Source organism: Nerophis lumbriciformis, linkage group LG28 (genome assembly GCF_033978685.3).
Source record: "Nerophis lumbriciformis linkage group LG28, RoL_Nlum_v2.1, whole genome shotgun sequence".
Taxonomy (NCBI): domain Eukaryota; kingdom Metazoa; phylum Chordata; class Actinopteri; order Syngnathiformes; family Syngnathidae; genus Nerophis; species Nerophis lumbriciformis.
The window spans coordinates 23,441,287-23,462,225 of NC_084575.2; the positions used below are offsets into that span (position 1 = coordinate 23,441,287).

The 20,939-nt window shown below is 38.8% G+C and overlaps 1 protein-coding gene across 10 annotated transcripts in view; it reads right to left on the minus strand.

The window, feature by feature from the left end:
- Positions 1–20,939, minus strand: part of itpr1b (inositol 1,4,5-trisphosphate receptor, type 1b) — a 254,529-nt gene that overhangs the window by 145,692 nt on the left and 87,898 nt on the right. For 6 of the 10 annotated variants that reach the window (XM_061923933.2, XM_072916599.1, XM_061923928.2 and 3 more), the window contains 3 exons: positions 16,162–16,310; positions 14,838–14,949; positions 12,668–12,703 (listed from right to left, as the gene is read on the minus strand). In XM_061923933.2, the coding sequence (XP_061779917.2) occupies positions 12,668–12,703; positions 14,838–14,949; positions 16,162–16,310 (297 nt within the window). The remainder of the gene's footprint in view (positions 1–12,667; positions 12,704–14,837; positions 14,950–16,161; positions 16,311–20,939) is intronic. The other 4 variants (XM_061923930.2, XM_061923927.2, XM_061923934.2 and 1 more) reach the window with 1 other exon arrangement.

Consider the following 20,939-nt stretch of genomic DNA (forward strand, 5'->3'; position numbering starts at 1 on the left):
GGTATGTGTTTGTTTGGCATTAAAGGAAACTAACAACTATGAACTAGGTTTACAGCATATGAAATACATTTGGCAACAACATGCACTTTGAGAGTGCAGACAGCCCAATTTTCATCAATTAATATATTCTGTAGACATACCCTCTTCCGCTCTCTTTTCCTGGGGGTCTGGCGGCAGATTTCTTTGACTTTATCGTTGGAAATGTATCTGCTTTGAGTGTCGCAGGATATCCACACATTCTTGCCATCTCTGTCGTAGCATAGCTTTTGTCGGTAAAGTGTGCGGAACAAACGTCCAATTTCTTGCCACTTTCGCATCTTTGGGCCACTGGTGCAACTTGAATCCGTCCCTGTTCGTGTTGTTACACCCTCCGACAACACACCGACGAGGCATGATGTCTCCAAGGTACGGAAAACAGTCGAAAAAACGGAAAATAACAGAGCTGATTTGACTCGGTGTTTGAGAAAACGGAGGATTGCTTCCCGATGTGTCGTCACGTGAGCGAATAATATAAAGGCGTTTAATTCGCCAAAATTCACCCATTTAGAGTTCGGAAATCGGTTAAAAAAATATATGGTCTTTTTTCTGCAACATCAAGGTATATATTGACGCTTACATAGGTCTGGTGGTAATGTTCCCCTTTAAAACAATTAGCTCCATCTTTTGACACTTCTTCCACACCCGTCCTTGCACGCTACACCACTACAACAAAGATGACAGGGAGAAGATGCTGTCGAAGGTGAGCCACGTAAGTAAGACCGCCCACAAAACGGCGCATCCGGAAGCGACTGTCAGAAAGCAGCTTGAAAATGATCTGTTTACTCTCTATTTTATGCTGCAGCTGTTACATATACTGTAATATTGTACATGGTAATTGTTATATATTGTATATATGATATAAACATATAATATAATATATATCCTATACTGTACATATATTATGTAAATATTACGTATATATGTTATATTTTATATTGCTTTTAGTCAATTTTATACCTGCATTGTCCTTTCCATCTTTTCCATCATTTGTAACTGAGCTACTGTGTGGAACAATTTTCATTAAATCATTCAAGTTTGTCTAAGTCTGTCTAAGTCTAAAACATAATCTATGCAACATTTGGACCAAAGAACCACCATTACATGTTATGTAGACCACAAGGAAGTGTTTTACATTTAGAAAAAATGCATAATAATATGATTTATTTAATACGCCCTGTAATCCTGTGCGCCTTATAGATAGAAAACTTTTTTTTTTTTTTTTTTTTTTTTAAATACCGTAGACCATTCATCGGCAGTGCGCCTTATAATCCGGTGCGCCCTATGGTCCAGAAAATACGGTACATACATTTTTTTAAAGAGTCGCACTGCATCAAAACACTTCCTAATACAGTCACCTTCTGTGGACAAGTGGTATAAGACTTCTCAGAAAACAAATTGACTTTCTAATTACAGGCGGAAACACTATCTCAGTAGAAATCTGTGGCCAGCAAGCAACCCCACAAAATGAAATGCATGTGCACGTGCGAGAAGGCTGAGCACATGGACTGAACGATATAATTAAGCTTGATTACACGAGTGTCAGCATGTTCATGTGCTCTTTTCCCCTGGCTCATGTTGGATCAACTTTCTATTTCCGGGAGGATGATTAATCAAAAAAAAAGTGTGTTGGGCCGGAGGGGAATTGTGGTGTGTCACACAGAGTTGCATGCAGGCTGATGATTACAGCTTGACTGCAGGAGTCTGTCTTGTCTGCGTGATAGGAAGTTGGGGTTTTGGTCTTCTATGCACGCTACTGTATGCCAAACAACATGCTGACAGAACTCTCTACACAGCTACAGTATCATTGCACATTGATAGGGAGGCTGGGGATTTCCATTCCTAAATTGTTATTTAGCATGTGAGCACCAATTCAAAATAGGACAAAGAGAGAAAATGAACACAATGGTTTTTCTCTGCATTCTGGAAAGACCCTCCAATTATTTCCCTAAAAGGCATAGTTTTGCTTCCCTTAGACTCGAACACTTTATTGGTGACCGTTTTTACAGCCTTGACTGTCATTTCCCTGCTAGCAAATTATGTTCTTTTGATTAGATTGGAAACACACTCGGGATGTAACGATATGAACAGTTCATGCTACGATTATCATTATTGTTGCAGTATTGTTGAATGTGCATAATCTGTGCTTAATTCACTTAATGTTATTTTTTTAAATAAATACACCTCCTGTTAAAAAAATAAAATAAAATGTGCATGTTTTGTGTTTCTTATGCGTGAAATTTTTCCCAGAGCAATTTTTTCCACAAATTTACATGTCTTCAAATACACATTACCATTGATAGAGCACATTTACGTGTAGTTTAGAAATAGCAGTTGCATGGAAACCCTACTTGGTGTACCTAAAACAAAATGAATGAATAAATAATTATATTATTGTATCCATAGCTAACGATTACCACTCGTGTTACCTGCTAGCAATTAGATAAATAAATTAGATAAATTTGCTGGTTTCAAGAAATGTATTGCCTAGTGCATATCATTATGTCAAGATAATGACATTTGCTTAATTTAAGAATATTTTTCAACTTATTAAGAAATATTCTCAATATGTTGAGAAATTATAAACTAGTTTTTAGTATAAATATTCTGGTTTTAAGAAATGTATTGCCTAGTGCATATCATTATGTCAAGATAATGACACTAGATTTGCTTAATTTAAGAATATTTTTCAACATATTAAGAAAAAAGGTTTCATTTTTTTTTTCTACCAAGAAAAGTGCACTTGTTATTAGTGAGAATATACTTATTTTAAGGTATTTCTGGGTTCATTGAGGTTAGATCATTTTACTTGTTTTGGAAAGTCTTGACAAGCCAAATTTTTTTGTTCTATTGGCAGATAATTTTGCTTAGTTCAAATAAAATACCCCTCATATTTGTATTTTTTTTTTCTTGTTTTTGAACACTGACTTTTTGCAGTGCAGCTATTTGCGTACAAGTTGTCAGCTATTGATTACCACACCGTGTTGAACAAACCGATTGTCAGCTGGCAATTGGTGTACCGGCTGTCAGCTAGCAATTAGCGCACCAGTTGTCAGCTAGTGATTAGCGCACTAATGCTACGTTGCATTTATCTTGGAAGTTGGAGCTGGGAATGAGCTATGAGCGTTCCAGTTACGAGGTCGGAAATCAAGACGGCCACGTCCACGAAAGCTAATTTTAGAGCTCGCCTTGTCTAAGTATTAACAACTTATGGGAAAATATGGAACCGTTCTGCAACCTTCAAACACGGTGGACGAAAAGGAAACACAGATGCTATTACTAGCGATGTAGAACGCATATACCACATGAAAAAAATGTAGTCTACACTACAGTAACGTTACCGTAGATAAACGTCCAACAAAGTTCTAAGAAGTGCTAACAACGGATACAATAGAAGCTCGAATTATTGTTTACAGTCAGAGCAGCCATCTTTGAAGCCAACTTGGGGGTGGGAAGAATGCTCTGACTTTCTGAACAGAAAAACTGACCTCAAGCGGCGTTCCAGTTGAAACTTCCTACTACGAACTCGGCAATTCCGATTTACCAGTACAAATAGAACACAGCATTAGTGTTAGCTAGTGATTAGCGTACCAGTTGTCAGCATACTTGCCAACCTTGAGACCTCTGAATTCGGGAGATGGGGGGGTGTTGAGGTGGGGGGATGGTAGCGGGGGGGTGTATATATTTTCAAGTATTTCTTATATACCGTATTTTTCGGAGTATAAGTCGCTCCTGAGTATAAATCGCACCGGCCGAAAATGCATAATAAAGAAGGAAAAAACATAAGTCGCATTTTGGGGGAAATTTATTTGATAAAACCCAACACCAAGAATAGACATTTGAAAGGCAATTTAAAATAAATAAAGAATAGTGAACAACAGGCTGAATAAGTGTACGTTATATGACGCATAAATAACCAACTGAGAACGTGCCTGGTATGTTAACATAACATATTATGGTAAGAGTCATTCAAATAACTATAACATATAGAACATGCTATACGTTTACCAAACAATCTGTCACTCCTAATCGCTAAATCCCATGAAATCTTATACGTCTAGTCTCTTACGTGAATGAGCTAAATAATATTATTTGATATTTTACGGCATTGTGTTAATAATTTCACATATAAGTCGCTCCTGAGTATAAACTATGAAAAAAACTGCGACTTATAGTCCGAAAAATACGGTATATATATATATATATATAAAAATATAAATAATCCGTTCATGAATGAGTATATCCGTTCGGCCACCGTGTTCAATGGAGAAGTCTGATCTACAAAATGTGCAGGCAGCATACCCCTTCCCCTTCGAGCTGTCCTGGATGAACTGAAATTATTTTTTCCAATCATTTTGGAACTTGCAAGCGTACTTCTTCTTACTCGTCGTTGCCATGTCTCTTCTTCGTTCTTCTGCTTCGTCTCTGTTATGTTTTTGGACATTACTACTCGCCGTAGTTTTGAAGCAATGCATGATGGGAATCGGGATGTTGTGTGTCAGTGTATTAACGTGCCGGCTGGAATAAACACACGCTGAGAAATAGCTCCGTGCCTTCCTACTTTATGGGTTATAGATAAACCTATGGATAACGGAGACATATATAATAGTCTCCTTTACAGGTGAGAGAGGACGCTAAAGGCACGCCCCCAATATTGTTGTCCGGGTGGAAATCAGGAGAAATTCGGGAGAATGGTTGCCCCGGGAGATTTTCGGGAGGGGCACTGAAATTCGGGTGTCTCCCGGGAAAATCGGGAGGGTTGGCAAGTATGGTTGTCAGATAGCGTTTAGCGTCCTAAATGTCAGCTAGTGATTAGCGTGCTGGTTGCCAGCTAGCTATTAACGGCGTTATACTATATTATTTGAATATATTAGTATTGCACATTGACAAAGTACCTTTACGACCAGTTAAATTTAAAACATATTTTTATACAAGTTATATAAGTAGGTATACATGAGTAATATACATTAAGTCAGTGGTTCTCAAATGGGGGTACGCATACCACTGGGGGTACTTGAAGGTATACCAAGGGGTACGTGAGATTTTTTATAAATATTCTAAAAATAGCAACAATTCAAAAATCCTTTATAAATATATTTATTGAATAATACTTCAACAAAATATGAATGTAAGTTCATAAACTGAACATCAAATCAAGTAGGCTATTCCATTCATTATAATGCAACAATGCAACATTCTGTGTTGACAGCTAGATCCATAAATATTGATGTTAAAGATTTCTTTTTTTGTGAAGAAATGTTTAGAATTAAATTCATGAATCCAGATGGATCTCTATTAAAATCCCCAAAGAGGGCACTTTAAGTTGATGATTACTTCTATGTGTAAAAATCTTTATTTATAATTGAATCACTTGTTTATTTTTCAACAAGTTTTTAGTTATTTCTATATCTTTTTTTCCCAAATAGTACAAGAAAGACCACTACAAATGAGCAATTTTTGCACTGTTATACAATTTAATAAATCAGAAACTGATGACATAATTACGGATGTCCGATAATGGCTTTTTGCCGATATCCGATATTCCGATATTGTCCAACTCTTTAATTACCGATACTGATATCAACCGGGGGTGGATGAGATCCGCCCGGAGTTCCTTAAGGCTCTGGATGTTGTGGGGCTGTCTTGGTTGACAAGACTCTGCAACATCGCGTGGACATCGGGGGCGGTACCTCTGGATTGGCAGACCGGGGTGGTGGTTCCTCTCTTTAAGAAGGGGAACCGGAGGGTGTGTTCCAACTATCGTGGGATCACACTCCTCAGCCTTCCCGGTAAGGTCTATTCAGGTGTACTGGAGAGGAGGCTACGCCGGATAGTCGAACCTCGGATTCAGGAGGAACAGTGTGGTTTTCATCCTGGTCGTGGAACTGTGGACCAGCTCTATACTCTCGGCAGGATCCTTGAGGGTGCATGGGAGTTTGCCCAACCAGTCTACATGTGCTTTGTGGACTTGGAGAAGGCATTCGACCGTGTACCCCGGGAAGTCCTGTGGGGAGTGCTCAGAGTATGGGGTAACGGACTGTCTTATTGTGGCAGTTCGCTCCCTGTATAATCAGTGTCAGAGCTTGGTCCGCATTGCCGGCAGTAAGTCGGACACGTTTCCAGTGAGGGTTGGACTCCGCCAAGGCTGCCCTTTGTCACCGATTCTGTTCATAACCTTTATGGACATAATTTCTAGGCGCAGTCAGGGCGTTGAGGGGATCTGGTTTGGTGGCTGCAGGATTAGGTCTCTGCTATTTGCAGATGATGTGGTCCTGATGGCTTCCTCCGGCCAAGATCTTCAGCTCTCACTGGATCGGTTCGCAGCCGAGTGTGAAGCGACTGGGATGGGAATCAGCACCTCCAAGTCCGAGTCCATGGTTCTCTCCCGGAAAAGGGTGGAGTGCCATCTCCGGGTTGGGGAGGAGATCTTGCCCCAAGTGGAGGAGTTCAAGTACCTCGGAGTCTTGTTCACGAGTGGGGGAAGAGTGGATCGTGAGATCGACAGGCGTCTTCAGTAATGCGGACGCTGTATCGATCCGTTGTGGTGAAGAAGGAGCTGAGCCGGAAGGCAAAGCTCTCGATTTACCGGTCGATCTACGTTCCCATCCTCACCTATGGTCATGAGCTTTGGGTCATGACCGAAAGGACAAGATCACGGATACAAGCGGCCGAAATGAGTTTCCTCCGCCGAGTGGCGGGGCTCTCCCTTAGAGATAGGGTGAGAAGCTCTGTCATTCGGGGGGAGCTCAAAGTAAAGCCGCTGCTCCTCCACATCGAGAGGAGCCAGATGAGGTGGTTCGGGCATCTGGTAAGGATGCCACCCGAACGCCTCCCTAGGAAGGTGTTTCGGGCACGTCCGACCGGTAGGAGGCCACGGGGAAGACCCAGGACACGCTGGGAAGACTATCTCTCCCGGCTGGCCTGGGAACGCCTCGGGATCCCCCGGGAGTAGCTGGACGAAGTGGCTGGGGAGAGGGAAGTCTGGGCTTCCCTGCTTAAGCTGCTGCCCCCGCGACCCGACCTCGGATAAGCGGAAGAAGATGGATGGATGGATGGATGGATGGATATCAACCAATACCGATATCAACCGATATATACAGTCGTGGAATTAACACATTATTATGCCTAATTTGGACAACCAGGTATGGTGAAGATAAGGTACTTTTAAAAAAAATGTATAAAATAGAATAATATAAATAAATTTAAAACATTTTCTTGAATAAAAAAGAAAGTAAAACAAAATAAAAACAGTTACATTGAAACTAGTAATTAATGAAAATGAGTAAAATTAACTGTTAAAGGTTAGTACTATTCGTGGACCAGCAGCACGCACAATCATGTGTGCTTACGGACTGTATCCCTTGCAGACTGTATTGATATATAATGTAGGAACCAGAATATTAATAACAGAAAGAAACAGCCCTTTTGTGTGAATGAGGGAGGGAGGTTTTTTGGGTTGGTGCACTAATGGTAAGTGTATCTTGTGTTTTTTTATGTTGATTTAATAAAAAAATAATAAAAATGATACCGATAATTAAAAAAACGATACCGATATTACATTTTAACGCATTTATCGGCCAATTATATCGGCAGGCCGATATTATCGGACATCTCTAGACATAATGCTGTATTTTACTTCTTTATCTCTTTTTTTCAACCAAAAATGCTTTGCTCTGATTAGGGGGTACTTGAATTAAAAAAATGTTCACATGGGGTACATCACTGAAAAAAGGTTGAGAACCACTGCATTAAGTGACTCCATGTGTGACACTGATTTCTACAAAAGGTTCCAAAACACTGCCGTCAAGCTGGACAGAGCAGCTATGGACTTGGTCTGACATTAGTCAGTGATGACATGTGAGATGAGGTGTCGTCACACCCAGCATCCCTGTCACACCCACTCACAACAACAACCAGAAAGAGGAAACTTGTTTTTTCCACTTCCTTATGGCCATGGGTCATGACCACACGTATTTTTGCAATGTTCAGTGTGTGACATGCACGCCACCCCACGCTGTCTTGACCCTATGACACGAGTCTGTTGGGTGGAGAATCCCCAGCCAAATAAACACTGACAACTGGTCAGGAAAGCTTGGTATAGACCGCAATACCATATGTGGACATAGTGTAAATACTGGGAATGGCAATGACCAAAACTAAAAAAATAATGATTACAGTACATGACAATTGTTTTTCTTTGTTCACTTAACCAGAAGAAGGTTTTCGAAGGTGTTTGAGGTTGGGGTCACGGCTCTTGAGTTATTCCATACCAGACTCATCTGACCATGACAGTCAGTTCACTGCTCGCTGTACATATCCTACGAAGTCAGACCTACACTGTTTCAATGTCCATTTCTCAGATTATATTATTGTTGATGACTGAAGTGCTGATATTAACCAAACCTAACCCCCATCCCCCCGACCCAACCCCCCCGGATTGTAAATAATGTAAATAATTAAATGTATATACTCTGATGATTAACTTGTGTGATGACTGTATTATGCTGATAGTATATATTTATGCCATGAATTGATTAACGTGGACCCCGACTTAAACAAGTTGAAAAACTTATTCGGGTGTTACCATTTAGTGGTCAATTGTACGGAATATGAACTGTACTGTGCAATCTACTAATAAAAGTCTCAATCAATCAATCCAAACATTAGGGACGTTTTGTGCACAGAATCTGTGGCAGATTTTTGAGAAATTTGCGTCAAAAGTTACAACGTTTTTAGGCTTATCAACTTGAGATTTTATGAATTTGTTCTCAATGTTTTAAGTATTTTTTGTAAAGTCACACTCAGAAAGCACAGGATTTTAACAAAAAATAGATAGAAAATACTTTATTGAGGTTTTACTTGTTTTATACAACAGAGACTTTTCAGATGACACTCGATGGCAGTAAAATCCCATACCGTATTTTTCGGACTATAAGTCGCAGTTTTTTTCATAGTTTGGGGGTGCGACTCTGGAGCGACTTGTGTGTGAAATTATTAACACATTACCGTAAAATATCAAATATTATTATTTATCTCATTCTCGTACGAGACTAGGTGTATATCAGCAATCGTCACACACACATGTCAACCAATAAAAATTTGGCGGGGGCGGGTCATGGCAGAAGTGCATTGTGAAAAAAAAAGATGCTACCTGCTCCTACTTCCGTACCTATGAAAATTGATCATTTCAACATTGGAGGTAACTTATAAAAACTGAGAAGGGCTGAACAAAAATGGCACCAAAAAGGAAATCATATACTGCAGGTTACAAGCTGGAAGTAGTGAAATATGCAGCAGAAAACGGCAATCGAGCAGCAGAAAGAAAGTTTGGAGTAAGCGAGAAACTTGTATGGGACTGGCGGAGGGTGGAGGGTGTATATTGTAGCCTGGAAGAGTTAGGGCTGCATGGGATTCTGAGTATTTGTTCTGTTGTGTTTATGTTGTGTAACGGTGCGGCTGTTCTCCTAAAATGTGTTTGTCATTCTTGTTTGGTGTGGGTTCACAGTGTGGCGCATATTTGTAACAGTGTTAAAGTTGTTAATTCGGCCACCCTCAGTGTGACCTGTGTGGCTGTTGATCAAGTGTGTCTTGCAGTCGCTTATATGTGTCTACAGAAGCCAAATACAACATGTGACTGGGCTGGGACGCTGTTTGTACAGGCTGTAGAGCAGTGTTTTTCAAACTTTTTTGAGCCAAGGCACATTTTTTGTGTTGAAAAAATCCGGAGGCACACCACCAGCAGAAATCATAAACTCAGTTGACAGTTAAAAGTCATTGTCGCAATTGTTGGATATGACTTTAAAGCATATAGCTCTTGTCTCAAAGTAGGTGTACTGTCACATCATGCCATGACTTATTTTGAGTTTTTTGCTGTTTTTCTGTGTGTAGTGTCTTAGTTCTTGTCTTGTGCTCCTTTTTTGGCGGCTTTTTCTCTTTTTTTGGTATTTTCCTGTAGCAGTTTCATGTCTTATATTTCCCGCATCTACTTTGTTTTAGTAATCAAGAATATTTCAGTTGTTTTCATCCTTCTTTGTGGGGACATTGTTGATTGTCATGTCATGTTCGGATGTACATTGTGGACGCTCTCTTTGCTCCGCAGTAAGTTTTTGCTGTCGTCCAGCATTCTGTTTTTGTTTACTTTGTAGCCAGTTCAGTTTTAGTTTCGTTCTGCATAGCCTTCCCTAAGCTTCAATGCCTTTTCTAAAGGGCACTCACCTTTTGTTTATTTTTGTTTTAATCATAAGACACTTTTTTACCTGCATTTACAAAGCAATTAGCTACCGGCTGCCACCTACTGATATTGAAGAGTATTAAACGGTTACTCTACCGAGCTCCAGACAGCACCGACACTCAACAACAACACATCATTTGCAGACTATAATTAGTGGTTTAACCCAAATAGGTGAAATTACATAATCTCCCACGGCACACCAGACTGTAGCTCACGGCACACTAGTGTGGTTGAAAAACACTGCTGTAGAGCATGCTAAAGGCAGTGCAGTCACGGCACGCCCTTAATATTGTTGTGTGGGTGAAAATCAGCAGAAATTCGGGAGAATGGTTGCGCCTGGAGATTTCCGGTAGGGGCACTGAAATTCGGGAGTCTCCCGGAAAAATCGGGAGGGTCTACAAGTATGACGCTGTCAAGCGCCATTCATATAAAACTCGCGGGCCGCACTAACATTAAATTTTCATATTAAGGTGCGGGCCACAAAATAACGTCTTGCGGGCCGCGTGTTTGAAACCCCTGCTCTAGTGTGACTTATATGTTTTTTTCCTTCTTTATTATGCATTTTCGGCCGGTGCGACTTATACTCCGGAGCGACTTATAATCCGAAAAATACGGTACTCTGAACTCATTGTCAAAAGGACTGTACTGCTTTATTTAATTATAACTAATATTAATAATGAATACTCATAATTATAGAAAGAAACACCACCAAAGGCTTCCATATGGTTCACTGTCTGCTCTGTCAAACCACAAGCTGCAGCTGCATTCTCCGTCTAGGTTTTAGAAAACTGTTTGTCCATCCTAAACACTAATTTACCCCCAAACATTAAGAGCATGTGTGAACTGTTGAGAGAGATCAGTAGCGGTAATTTTAGTTGGTACCGTATTTTTCGGACTATAGTTTGGCTGGGGGTGCGACTTATACTCAGGAGCGACTTATGTGTGAAATGATTAACACATTAGCGTAAAATATCAAATAATATTATTTAGCTCATTCACGTAAGAGACTAGACGTATAAGATTTCATGGGATTTAGCGATTAGGAGTGACAGATTGTTTGGTAAACGTATAGCATGTTCTATATGTTATAGTTATTTGAATGACTCTTACCATAATATGTTACGTTAACATACCAGGCACGTTCTCAGTTGGTTATTTATGCCTCATATAACGTACACTTATTCAGCCTGTTGTTCACTATTCTTCATTTATTTTAAATTGCCTTTCAAATGTCTATTCTTGGTGTTGGGTTTTATCAAATAAATTTTCCCAAAAAATGCGACTTATACTCCAATGCGACTTATATATGTTTTTTTTCCTTCTTTATTATGCATTTTCGGCCGGTGCGACTTATACTCCGAAAAATACGGTATATGGCAGACGATGACAGATTATCATCACACTTCAACATCTCTGTCGTGTCACTGCTGCCTCTAGGTTCTTACTTTGGATGAATAAAGGTTAAATAAGTACTGAACATAATACAACACAAGTCAGGACACCTGTGTGTTGCTTACCCAGAAGGCGTAGAGGTGTAAACAGGAACAGGAAGTAGGTCTTAGCTACGCGGTAGGAAGCCGATTGTGCCGTTTGAGCAATAAAGAGTTGATATAGTGTTACATGTTGCGGTTCCTGTTTTGTTTACACAAGAAATTAGAATGCCACTCTGTGACAAATTTGATTAGCAAAAATGACACCGCTTGGCATAAATATCCGGAAAAGTTGTGGGTATTGAACAATTAGCGGGGGTGATTGAATTTCGCAACATCGCAAAATCCTGCAGGGACTCAGTGGGGCAAAGTCTCTTGTCGAGACAAAGATAGGGTATTTTCTCAACTCAACACATCCCATTATCCATACACTATAAAAGTGCATGCAAATGAAATACAATATACTTTACCAGATGGAGCCTCAGCAGACATATTGCGCAAAACAAACTAAAAAAACTAACAATATGCTGGACCTTAATATGACAGTTAGTAACCAGTACAGTTTAAATACACCAGGCATATACAATACATAGGGCAGCACCACAGTTGTTTATGGATCCTATACTGTACATTTTGAATATACTAACAAAAACTCAACTGAGCCCATATTTGTGATTGGTCACAAGTAGTGCCCACAATGCAAATACATACAAAATATTTTTACCATTACACCTCGAAATAATCATCCAAATAAACGGTGATAATGAGTGAAAGTGAAAACAAGTGAAGAGGTGTCAGTTTGGATTAATGCGATGCGCCATGCAGATGCCTGGAGTATTTAACGTGTTTTAGCTGGGATGGGATGGACTAAGCTGCTGACAAGGATCACAAGGTTTTTAGTAAGCACGTTTGCACGGTTAGTGGGAGCAACAGTGAAATGCGAACTAGTAGAAAGTGTAAAATGATCAACCTCAGCCACATCCATTTCATCATCAAAGGCAATCAGCTGGAAGAGAAAAGTATGGTGTAAGAGTTAGTGCTGCTTGATTAGTGCGTGAAGCTCACACACAAAAATGTGCACATCACACACACACACACGCACACACACACACACACACACACACACACACACACACACGTAAAGTTACTGGATCAACCCGTAACCATATAAACAATTAATATAAGATTGTAAATTACATTTTCTTATACCACATTTTGGATGCGTTCTCAAATAATTATTGGGATTTTTTTTTAATCTATTTTGTTGGCTGTTTGGCTTTTTTTTTTTTTACAGTTTCTTGAATATAAGTACCGTATTTTTCGGACTATAAGTCGCAATTTTTTTCATAGTTTGGCCGGGCTCCAGTGCGATTTATATATGTTTTTTTCCTTATTATGCATTTTCGGCAGGTGCGACTTATACTCCGGTGCGACTTATACTCCGAAAATTACGGTAACTGCAAAATTGTTGTCATGTCAGTGAACTGCAGAAGAAATACATTTAGCCAAAGAAATGGTAATTGGTTACATGAATATTAATTACAAAACATGCCTAATTTACACTTCCTTGTCCATCAAGTCAAGTGAATTATATTTATATAGCGCTTTTTCTCCAGTGACTCAAAACGCTTTACAAAGTAAAAGCCATTAGCTACATCTTTAAGCTACATATAAACCAGTGTGGGTGGCACTGGGAGCAGCTGGGTAAAGTCTCTTGCTCAAGGACACAACGACTGTGACTAGAGCAATGGAAGCGGGAGTCGAACCTGGAACCCTACAGTTACTGGCACAGCTGCTCTACCAATGGAGCCACGCTGCCCCAAGAGGGGAAATACAAACAATACAATAATAATGCAATAATGTAAAAAAAAAAGAGGAAAACAATGTCTAATAATTGTATACTGTATTAATTAATTGCAGTGGGTTTTTGCTTGCTGTTCAGTTGTTGTTGTTTTTTTTTGGGGGGGGGGGGGTTCAATTGTGTTTGCATGCACAAATTAGGAAGTTGTCAAGATGTTGTTTCACTTTGTGGTTACAATTTTTAAAATTGCAAATGTCGAAGAGGAAACAATCAAATTAGAAAGAAAATTTGCACTGAACAGCTTTCATTTTTGTCAATATCATCCCTAGCTTTTAAATATCTCTTTTTTTCCTCTACTGCTGCACACAAATTGCATTTCAGATACTGTATTTTGGAATGAATTCTAGTTAGGTGTAATTCGTGTAATGTGAATTTTTGGGGTTTTATCTCCAGGTTGTACACATTTATTTTATAAACATAACTTATAACAGAACTTTGACTCTTACAGAAGCTTTTTTAGTTATGCATATCTTAAGAGCAAATCAACACGAAATCATTAAAAAAAAAAATGCTAAAATTCAATCTTTAGAAAACAGGCTTATATCAAGAAACATAACTATACAATAGCTCACTTTTGGGTCAATCCTTTCATTTTGTTAGTTTGAATTTAAGAAAAAGACAAGTGTAGCAGTATTTTGTGATGATATGCATATGAAGGCAGCCAAAGGATGTACACAAATTGAATACAAATCGAACATGTTAGTGGTAGCACACATAATGTTAATAGTGTTAATGATGCTTCACCAATACTAAATGTTACCATTTGGTGTTTTAAAAAAAAAAAAATTGCATTTGTTATGACGAACAGTACGAATTAAATATAATCGACTGATGAAGAAATCTACTTTTCTCACACAATTTTGACACAAGCAATAATATAAAGGCCTATAAACATACATTATAAGACACATCTTAAGTTATAATGAATTGCAACTACAACAATTAAAAAAAAAAAAGTATAATCTTTTTGAAAAATAATCTGGAGTGTGCTTTTTTTCCTCTCATTTCATCCAGAGGAACATTTTTAAATTGTGTGTCATTATTTGTTTTACAGAAAAGCAATCCTATAGCCAGCACTGGAGCCCAGTTAACGCTTAAAAAGAAAAGGGCCTTGACCAAATTGATGGAATAATTTATTGAGAAGTGTCTGGATACTTGTGTCTGTATAGTGTATGACATTGGGGAAATCCTACGGGCGTTTGTGAGAACTTAATGTAGGTGTAACTATTTATTTCCTGTTTGTTGTGCTTATGAGTAACTGGAAAAGGGAGGCGGGTACCTTTTCCCCGTAGCCGCGGTCTTTCGTCATCATCTCCCTGAGTGTCTGCAGTACTTTGATGCACAGGCGCTCTTCATTCTCCTCCAGTAACTGCTTGGTGTGTTTAATGAGTCTGAAATGGAGGAAAATACTTTACACATACTATGTGTACTGTATACAGCCGGCTATTTGTCAATTACTTAAGTACTAAATTCAGCATAGTAGTTAAATACTTCATTGTGGGGATTTATTTAATTACATTTGGTGGACTATAGCAACATAGTAAAGAAAAACATTATTAATGTAGTAAAGAAAATAAATACAATAAACCTATTTTTTCCCCTATGTCAGGGGTCGGCAACCCAAAATGTTGAAGGAGCCATATTGGACCAAAAATACAAAAACAAATCTGTCTGGAGCCGCAAAAAATTAAAAGCCATAGTGTGTCATGAGATATAAATTGAATTAAGAGGACCTACAGGAAACTAAATGGCCTCAAATATAGCTACAAATGAGGCATAATGACGCAATATGTACATATAGCTAGCCTAAATAGCATGTTAGCATCGATTAGCTTGCAGTCATGCAGTGACCAAATATGCCCGATTAGCACTCCACACAAGTCAATAACATCAACAAAACTCACCTTTGTGCATTCATGCACAACATTAAAAGTTTTGTGGACAAAATGAGACAGAAAAAGAAGTGGCATAAAACACGTCCTAGAAAGTCGGAGAAAGTTATACATGTAAACAAACTACGGTGAGTTCAAGGACCGCCAAAATTAGTAGGACAAAACGGCGCTCGCCAAATACTCGAATCAGTGAAGCATGTTTAATACAAACAGTGTGATTTATAACAATTAGGGAGGTTTGTGTCATGTTTGTCCTCCTACAGAAACCATATTAAAACAAAAATTTTTTTTTTTTCCCCCTCATCTTTTTCCATTTTTCATACATTTTTGAAAAAGCTCCAGAGAGCCACTAGGGCGGCGCTAAAGAGCCGCATGCGGCTCTAGAGCCGCGGGTTGCCGACCCCCGCCCTATGTGGTATGGACTGTCACAGACATGGGCCAAGATATTAAAAAAGTTGACACCCTTTAAGGGTCTCTATACAAAGTAATCCCATCGGCTTCACGTGCCCCTCTAGTTTGTCTCTAATCCAGTCTGAGCTCTTAACAGGCGTAACACCATAGCCAAATGTGTATCATGTGATATGTGGTTATAAGTAAAAAGCACAGCAAGTGTTGCGATTGTCATCATAATAGAATTGTTTGTCGTCTTTAATATTAAAAGAAAAACACACTGACCAAAATTACTTTGCTAAAAAGACAGTTGAGACATACTTTGATATGAATCCTCCACTTTCACATTTCTTGCGAGCTTCTGTGTTCTCAGGAAAAAGCAACTCCGGTCGATGCAGGACATCCACGAGCACCGAGAGCTCAGCTTGGACCAGCGGCCGTAGACGGTCCTCAAGAGCTGAGACTATATCCTACGCAGCACAGAGGAATACAGTCATATTAGAAATGATTATCCATCAATTTTTTCTACGCTATAGGATGTAGACAAATTTCACGACATTTAAGGTAATTTGTATATATTGCATATATCAAAAACTAGAGATGTCCAATAATGGCTTTTTTGCCGATATCCGATATTATCCAACTCTTAATTACCGATTCCGATATCAACCGATACCGATATATACAGTCGTGGAATTAACACATTATTATGCCTAATTTTGTTGTGATGCCCCGCTGGATGCATTAAACAATGTAACAAGGTTTTCCAAAATAAATCAACTCAAGTAATGGAAAAAAATGCCAATTATTGAAGTCACAAAGTGCATTATTTTTTTTAACATGCCTCAAAACAGCAGCTTGGAATTTGTGACATGCTCTCCCTGAGAGAGCATGAGGAGGTTGAGGTGGGGGGTGTGGGGGTAGGGGGTAGCGGGGGGTGTATATTGGAGCGTCCCGGAAGAGTTAGTGCTGCAAGGGGTTCTGGGTATTTGTTCTGTTGTGTTTATGTTGTGCTACGGTGCGGATGTTCTCCCGAAATGTGTTTGTCATTCTTGTTTGGTGTGTGTAGGAGCCTAAATGCTGTGTAAGTTAATTTACATTTTTATGGAAGGTGCTTTATGTTTATTCAGCCAAAATGGGACTATTTACTTTATTTGCATAATATGAAAATGTATATATTTGCATGCTTAGAATAATTATAAGGTACACTTTATTTGTAATTATTACATTTGTCTAAATTTGATGACGTAACTGTTTGATTGCATATATGGCGGAAGGATCTGTGTGGTTGGTTGGTTTTTGGACAGAGTTCATTATGGGTAATGGCAGTCAGGTGCGGGGGAATTGAGCCACACAGTTTTTTTGACCTCACTCTTACTTTTTCTTAGTCTTGCTTTTTCTAACACCTACTGTAACAAACTCCTTTTATTTTGCCATTCAGTTGTTCCCACATCGTTATTGTTTTACGTTTTTGAATTATTAAGTAAACGATACAAAACGAAGAGGAGCGTCTGGAGTTTGTTTGTTGTTGCCGCAGCAAGCGGAGCAGGAGAAAGTAGAGGAGCGTCAAGCTAAAGGCTTAATTAGGAATCTACAGTGTGGGTTCACAGTGTGGCGCATATTTGTAACAGTGTTAAAGTTGTTTATACGGCCACCCTCAGTGTGACCTGTATGGCTGTTGACCAAGTATGTCTTGCATTCACTTGTGTGTGTGAAAAGGCGTAGATATTATGTGACTGGCAGTGCCTTTAAGGTTTATAGGCGCTCTGTACTTCTCCCTACGTCCGTCCGTGTACACAGCGGCGTTTTAAAAAGTCATAAATTTTACTTTGTGAAACCGATAGCGATAATTTTGAAACCGATAGCGATAATTTCCGATATTACATTTTAAAGCATTTATCGGCCGATAATATCGGCAGTCCGATATTATCGGACATCCCTATCAAAAACGCTACAAGTACAGTTGCAGGTCGATTTATGATTGTACAAACTTTTTGAATTACCAACCACAGACCGAATAAAAATATGCTTTGGTGTACGAACCTTGTATCGGTGTATGAACGTTTCACCCAGAGTCGTGTATAGAGCGAGCATGGACAACCTGGTTTCAAGCAATCTCCTCAATGCCTGGTCATAAGACACTTACATGACTACAGACTGTCATGTTATGTACCAGTTTAAAGCCGCAGCTAAGTGACACTGCACTTCCTAATCTTACATTTATTTTAATTGAAGAGTGTCTGCTCTTTCTTCAAAAATGTGGGAAGCAATTGCGTACGTTTCCCGCAACCCAGAAAGGGGAAACAATTGGGAAGCGATTGTTCGTCGGGAAGTCTGGAGAGCCATTAACAGTTTCTTGTGTAAGGTAAGCAAGCATACACACACGGGAAACGTGGTATATCACACTCTCAGCAGCTAGACTGACCATACATCCTCTTTTCACTCGGAGATGTCCTCTTTTGCGGGGCTGTCCGGGCGGAGTTTCTTAAATGCCTCAAATGTCCGGCATTTTGAGTTGCGTGTATTTTCAATGTACATTCAGGGTTAGGAAGGGGTTGAAAACAAAACAAATTGTGAAGGTGTGCGCACACAGCAGCATTGGTGAGGGAGGGGCAGAGACAGAGAGAGAGAGAGAGTTATGATAAACGCGCATGCGTCGCCAGGCTCTGCTTTTTATCCATAGATTTATCAGATTTAATTTTTTATTATCTATAGCAGGGGTGTCAAAAGTGTGCCCCGGAGGCCATTTGCGGCCCACAGCTAATGTTTTAAAGGCCCACGGCACATTTTAAAAATACTATTAAAATAAACAAAAACATAACAAAAGTGAAAAAAAAAAAGCTTAAAGGTGAAATGTAATTTAGAAAAAGTTGCAATGTTGACCAATAAAACAAAGCTGTTTTTTTTTTTTTTTCAAATTGTCATTGCTCAAAACAATATTGAATCAAAATCAATGTTATTATGAATATTGACCTATCCAAGGTTCTGATTACTTCACATCAAATATTCCACTTTGAAAACTATTTTTGGTGGAAGATTTTGCATATTTTGTGTGTTTGCCATTAAAACATAGTTTTGGTTGACAAAAAAGGGCGGAAAACAAACAAACAAACAAAAAAACATAAAAACTAAAACATTTTGAAATGAGGAATAGATCTGAAGTTGATGTAGACTCCAGAGATTTAAGCGTTAAATATAAAAAGTATGTATGCCCTGGCACACCATTATCTACATTTCATGACCGAAGCAAAACACTTTTTATACTGAAATAAATACACCTACAACTTATTAAATAAAAACATAGAAAAAACTACCAGCAGTGGTAAAGTTTAGATCCATGAAGGAAAGAAGAAAGTGAATGAATGTTTATAACTGAATACATTTACATATGTATACAAATTTGTTTTATTTTTCTATTATTTTTTTTAATGAATTAAGTAACGTTTATGACAAACTTTTTCCAAAACACAATACAGAATATGAGATATAACAGGATAATGCATACATTTATAATGTTTTTTTAAAACGCTTACAAAAAAGTGGGACCCCAAAAATTTACTGTGGGACCCCATTTTGAAAATTCCTAGCGCCAACACTGCTGTCAACAGAGGAGAAAAAATGCTTTATTTAAATAAATATATTATTTATAAAGAAAGTTCGAGTATCATTGGCAAATTTTCACCTAGTCCCGGCCTTGGCGTGCTGCCCGCCTTGGCACGCATATATGTGTCCTGTCATGTCTGTGTAATCATGTTTTGTCTTAGTCATGTTTTGTTTAGTTATTGGACTCTTTAGTTTCTGGCTTTTTACTCCCTTGTCTTGTTTCCATGATTACCCCATTAGTTTCACCTGTTCCACGTTTGGACTCATTGTGCACTCTTGTTTGTCACCATAGCAACCCATTAGTTTTCACCTGTCACGTCACGCACCTGTTTCACGTTTTGAGTCACGCACCTGTTTTCGTTAATCATGTCTGTAGTATTTAAGTTCAGTGTTTTCAGTTTGTCTTTCTGGTGACACCCCCACATTTATGCTCGGCACATTTCTGACTCTTTTTTCATGTCCATCGTTCACGCTGCTCCTTTTTGTCCATGCCAAGTAAGTTTTGTTTATTATTGCCAGTTAGTGTTTTTTTGTTGTTCATAGTTTTTGCCTTCGTGCAAGTGTTTGGTTTCATAGTTTGTTCTCCGCCATTGTGCGCGCCTTTTGTTTACTTCCTTGTTTTGTATTTATAGTGTTTAAATAAAAATGTATCTTCATTCCCGTCTCGCCCGAGCCAACTTTCCGTTGCCTTCGAGAAAAACTAAACCCCAGGACCAAGTCATGACATGTCCTCTTTTGGGGATTTCAGAATATGGTCAGTAGCAGTGAATTAATACTCTTTGCCTGACAAAACTTTGCTTCAAAATTGCACCTTTTTATAAAGAGAAAGATATTACTAAAAATTATTGCAGTAAAAAGTAGTATTCCAGTTAATCTGTTGATAATGGAACCAGGAAGCCATGGCTGGCCACAGCAAAACCTATGACAAGTATTCAAAAAAGCAAAAGAACGGGTATATATAGCACAGTGGTTACAAACAATACATTCGAGGCATACACCACAGTTGACATATTTCACACAAACGTCATAATTTCTCCGTAATTGTTGGTTCAATGCATGAATGTAGCGGTGGAGTGCATCAAAAAACGGCCGCAAAATTGCCCCAAAACTATCATTATATATACTACTTTGACAAAATAAATGCATGTTTTATTGTAAGTTTATGAGCTGGAGTATATTTAGAACTATATGTAGACTAATTATTTTGGTTTATTTCGTCAGGAAAACCTAACGTCAGAACGACTCATTTGCATGTTTCCAGGCACAGCCGCCCATGTCCTTGCTACCAAACAAGGCGCCTTTCGTTTAGTTGTCCATACTCTCTCTATACATGACTCTTGTTTCGGCCACACATTGTGTGCCTCGCAACACAGCCATTGTGGGCACGGACTGGTTGATCTTTGGTGCTCATTCAGATAGCACAACAGTGCTGTCGTTAGCTACTGTGCTAGGTGTTTTTTTATAGTATTTTTCTAGTTTTGCTGGTTACTAGTATA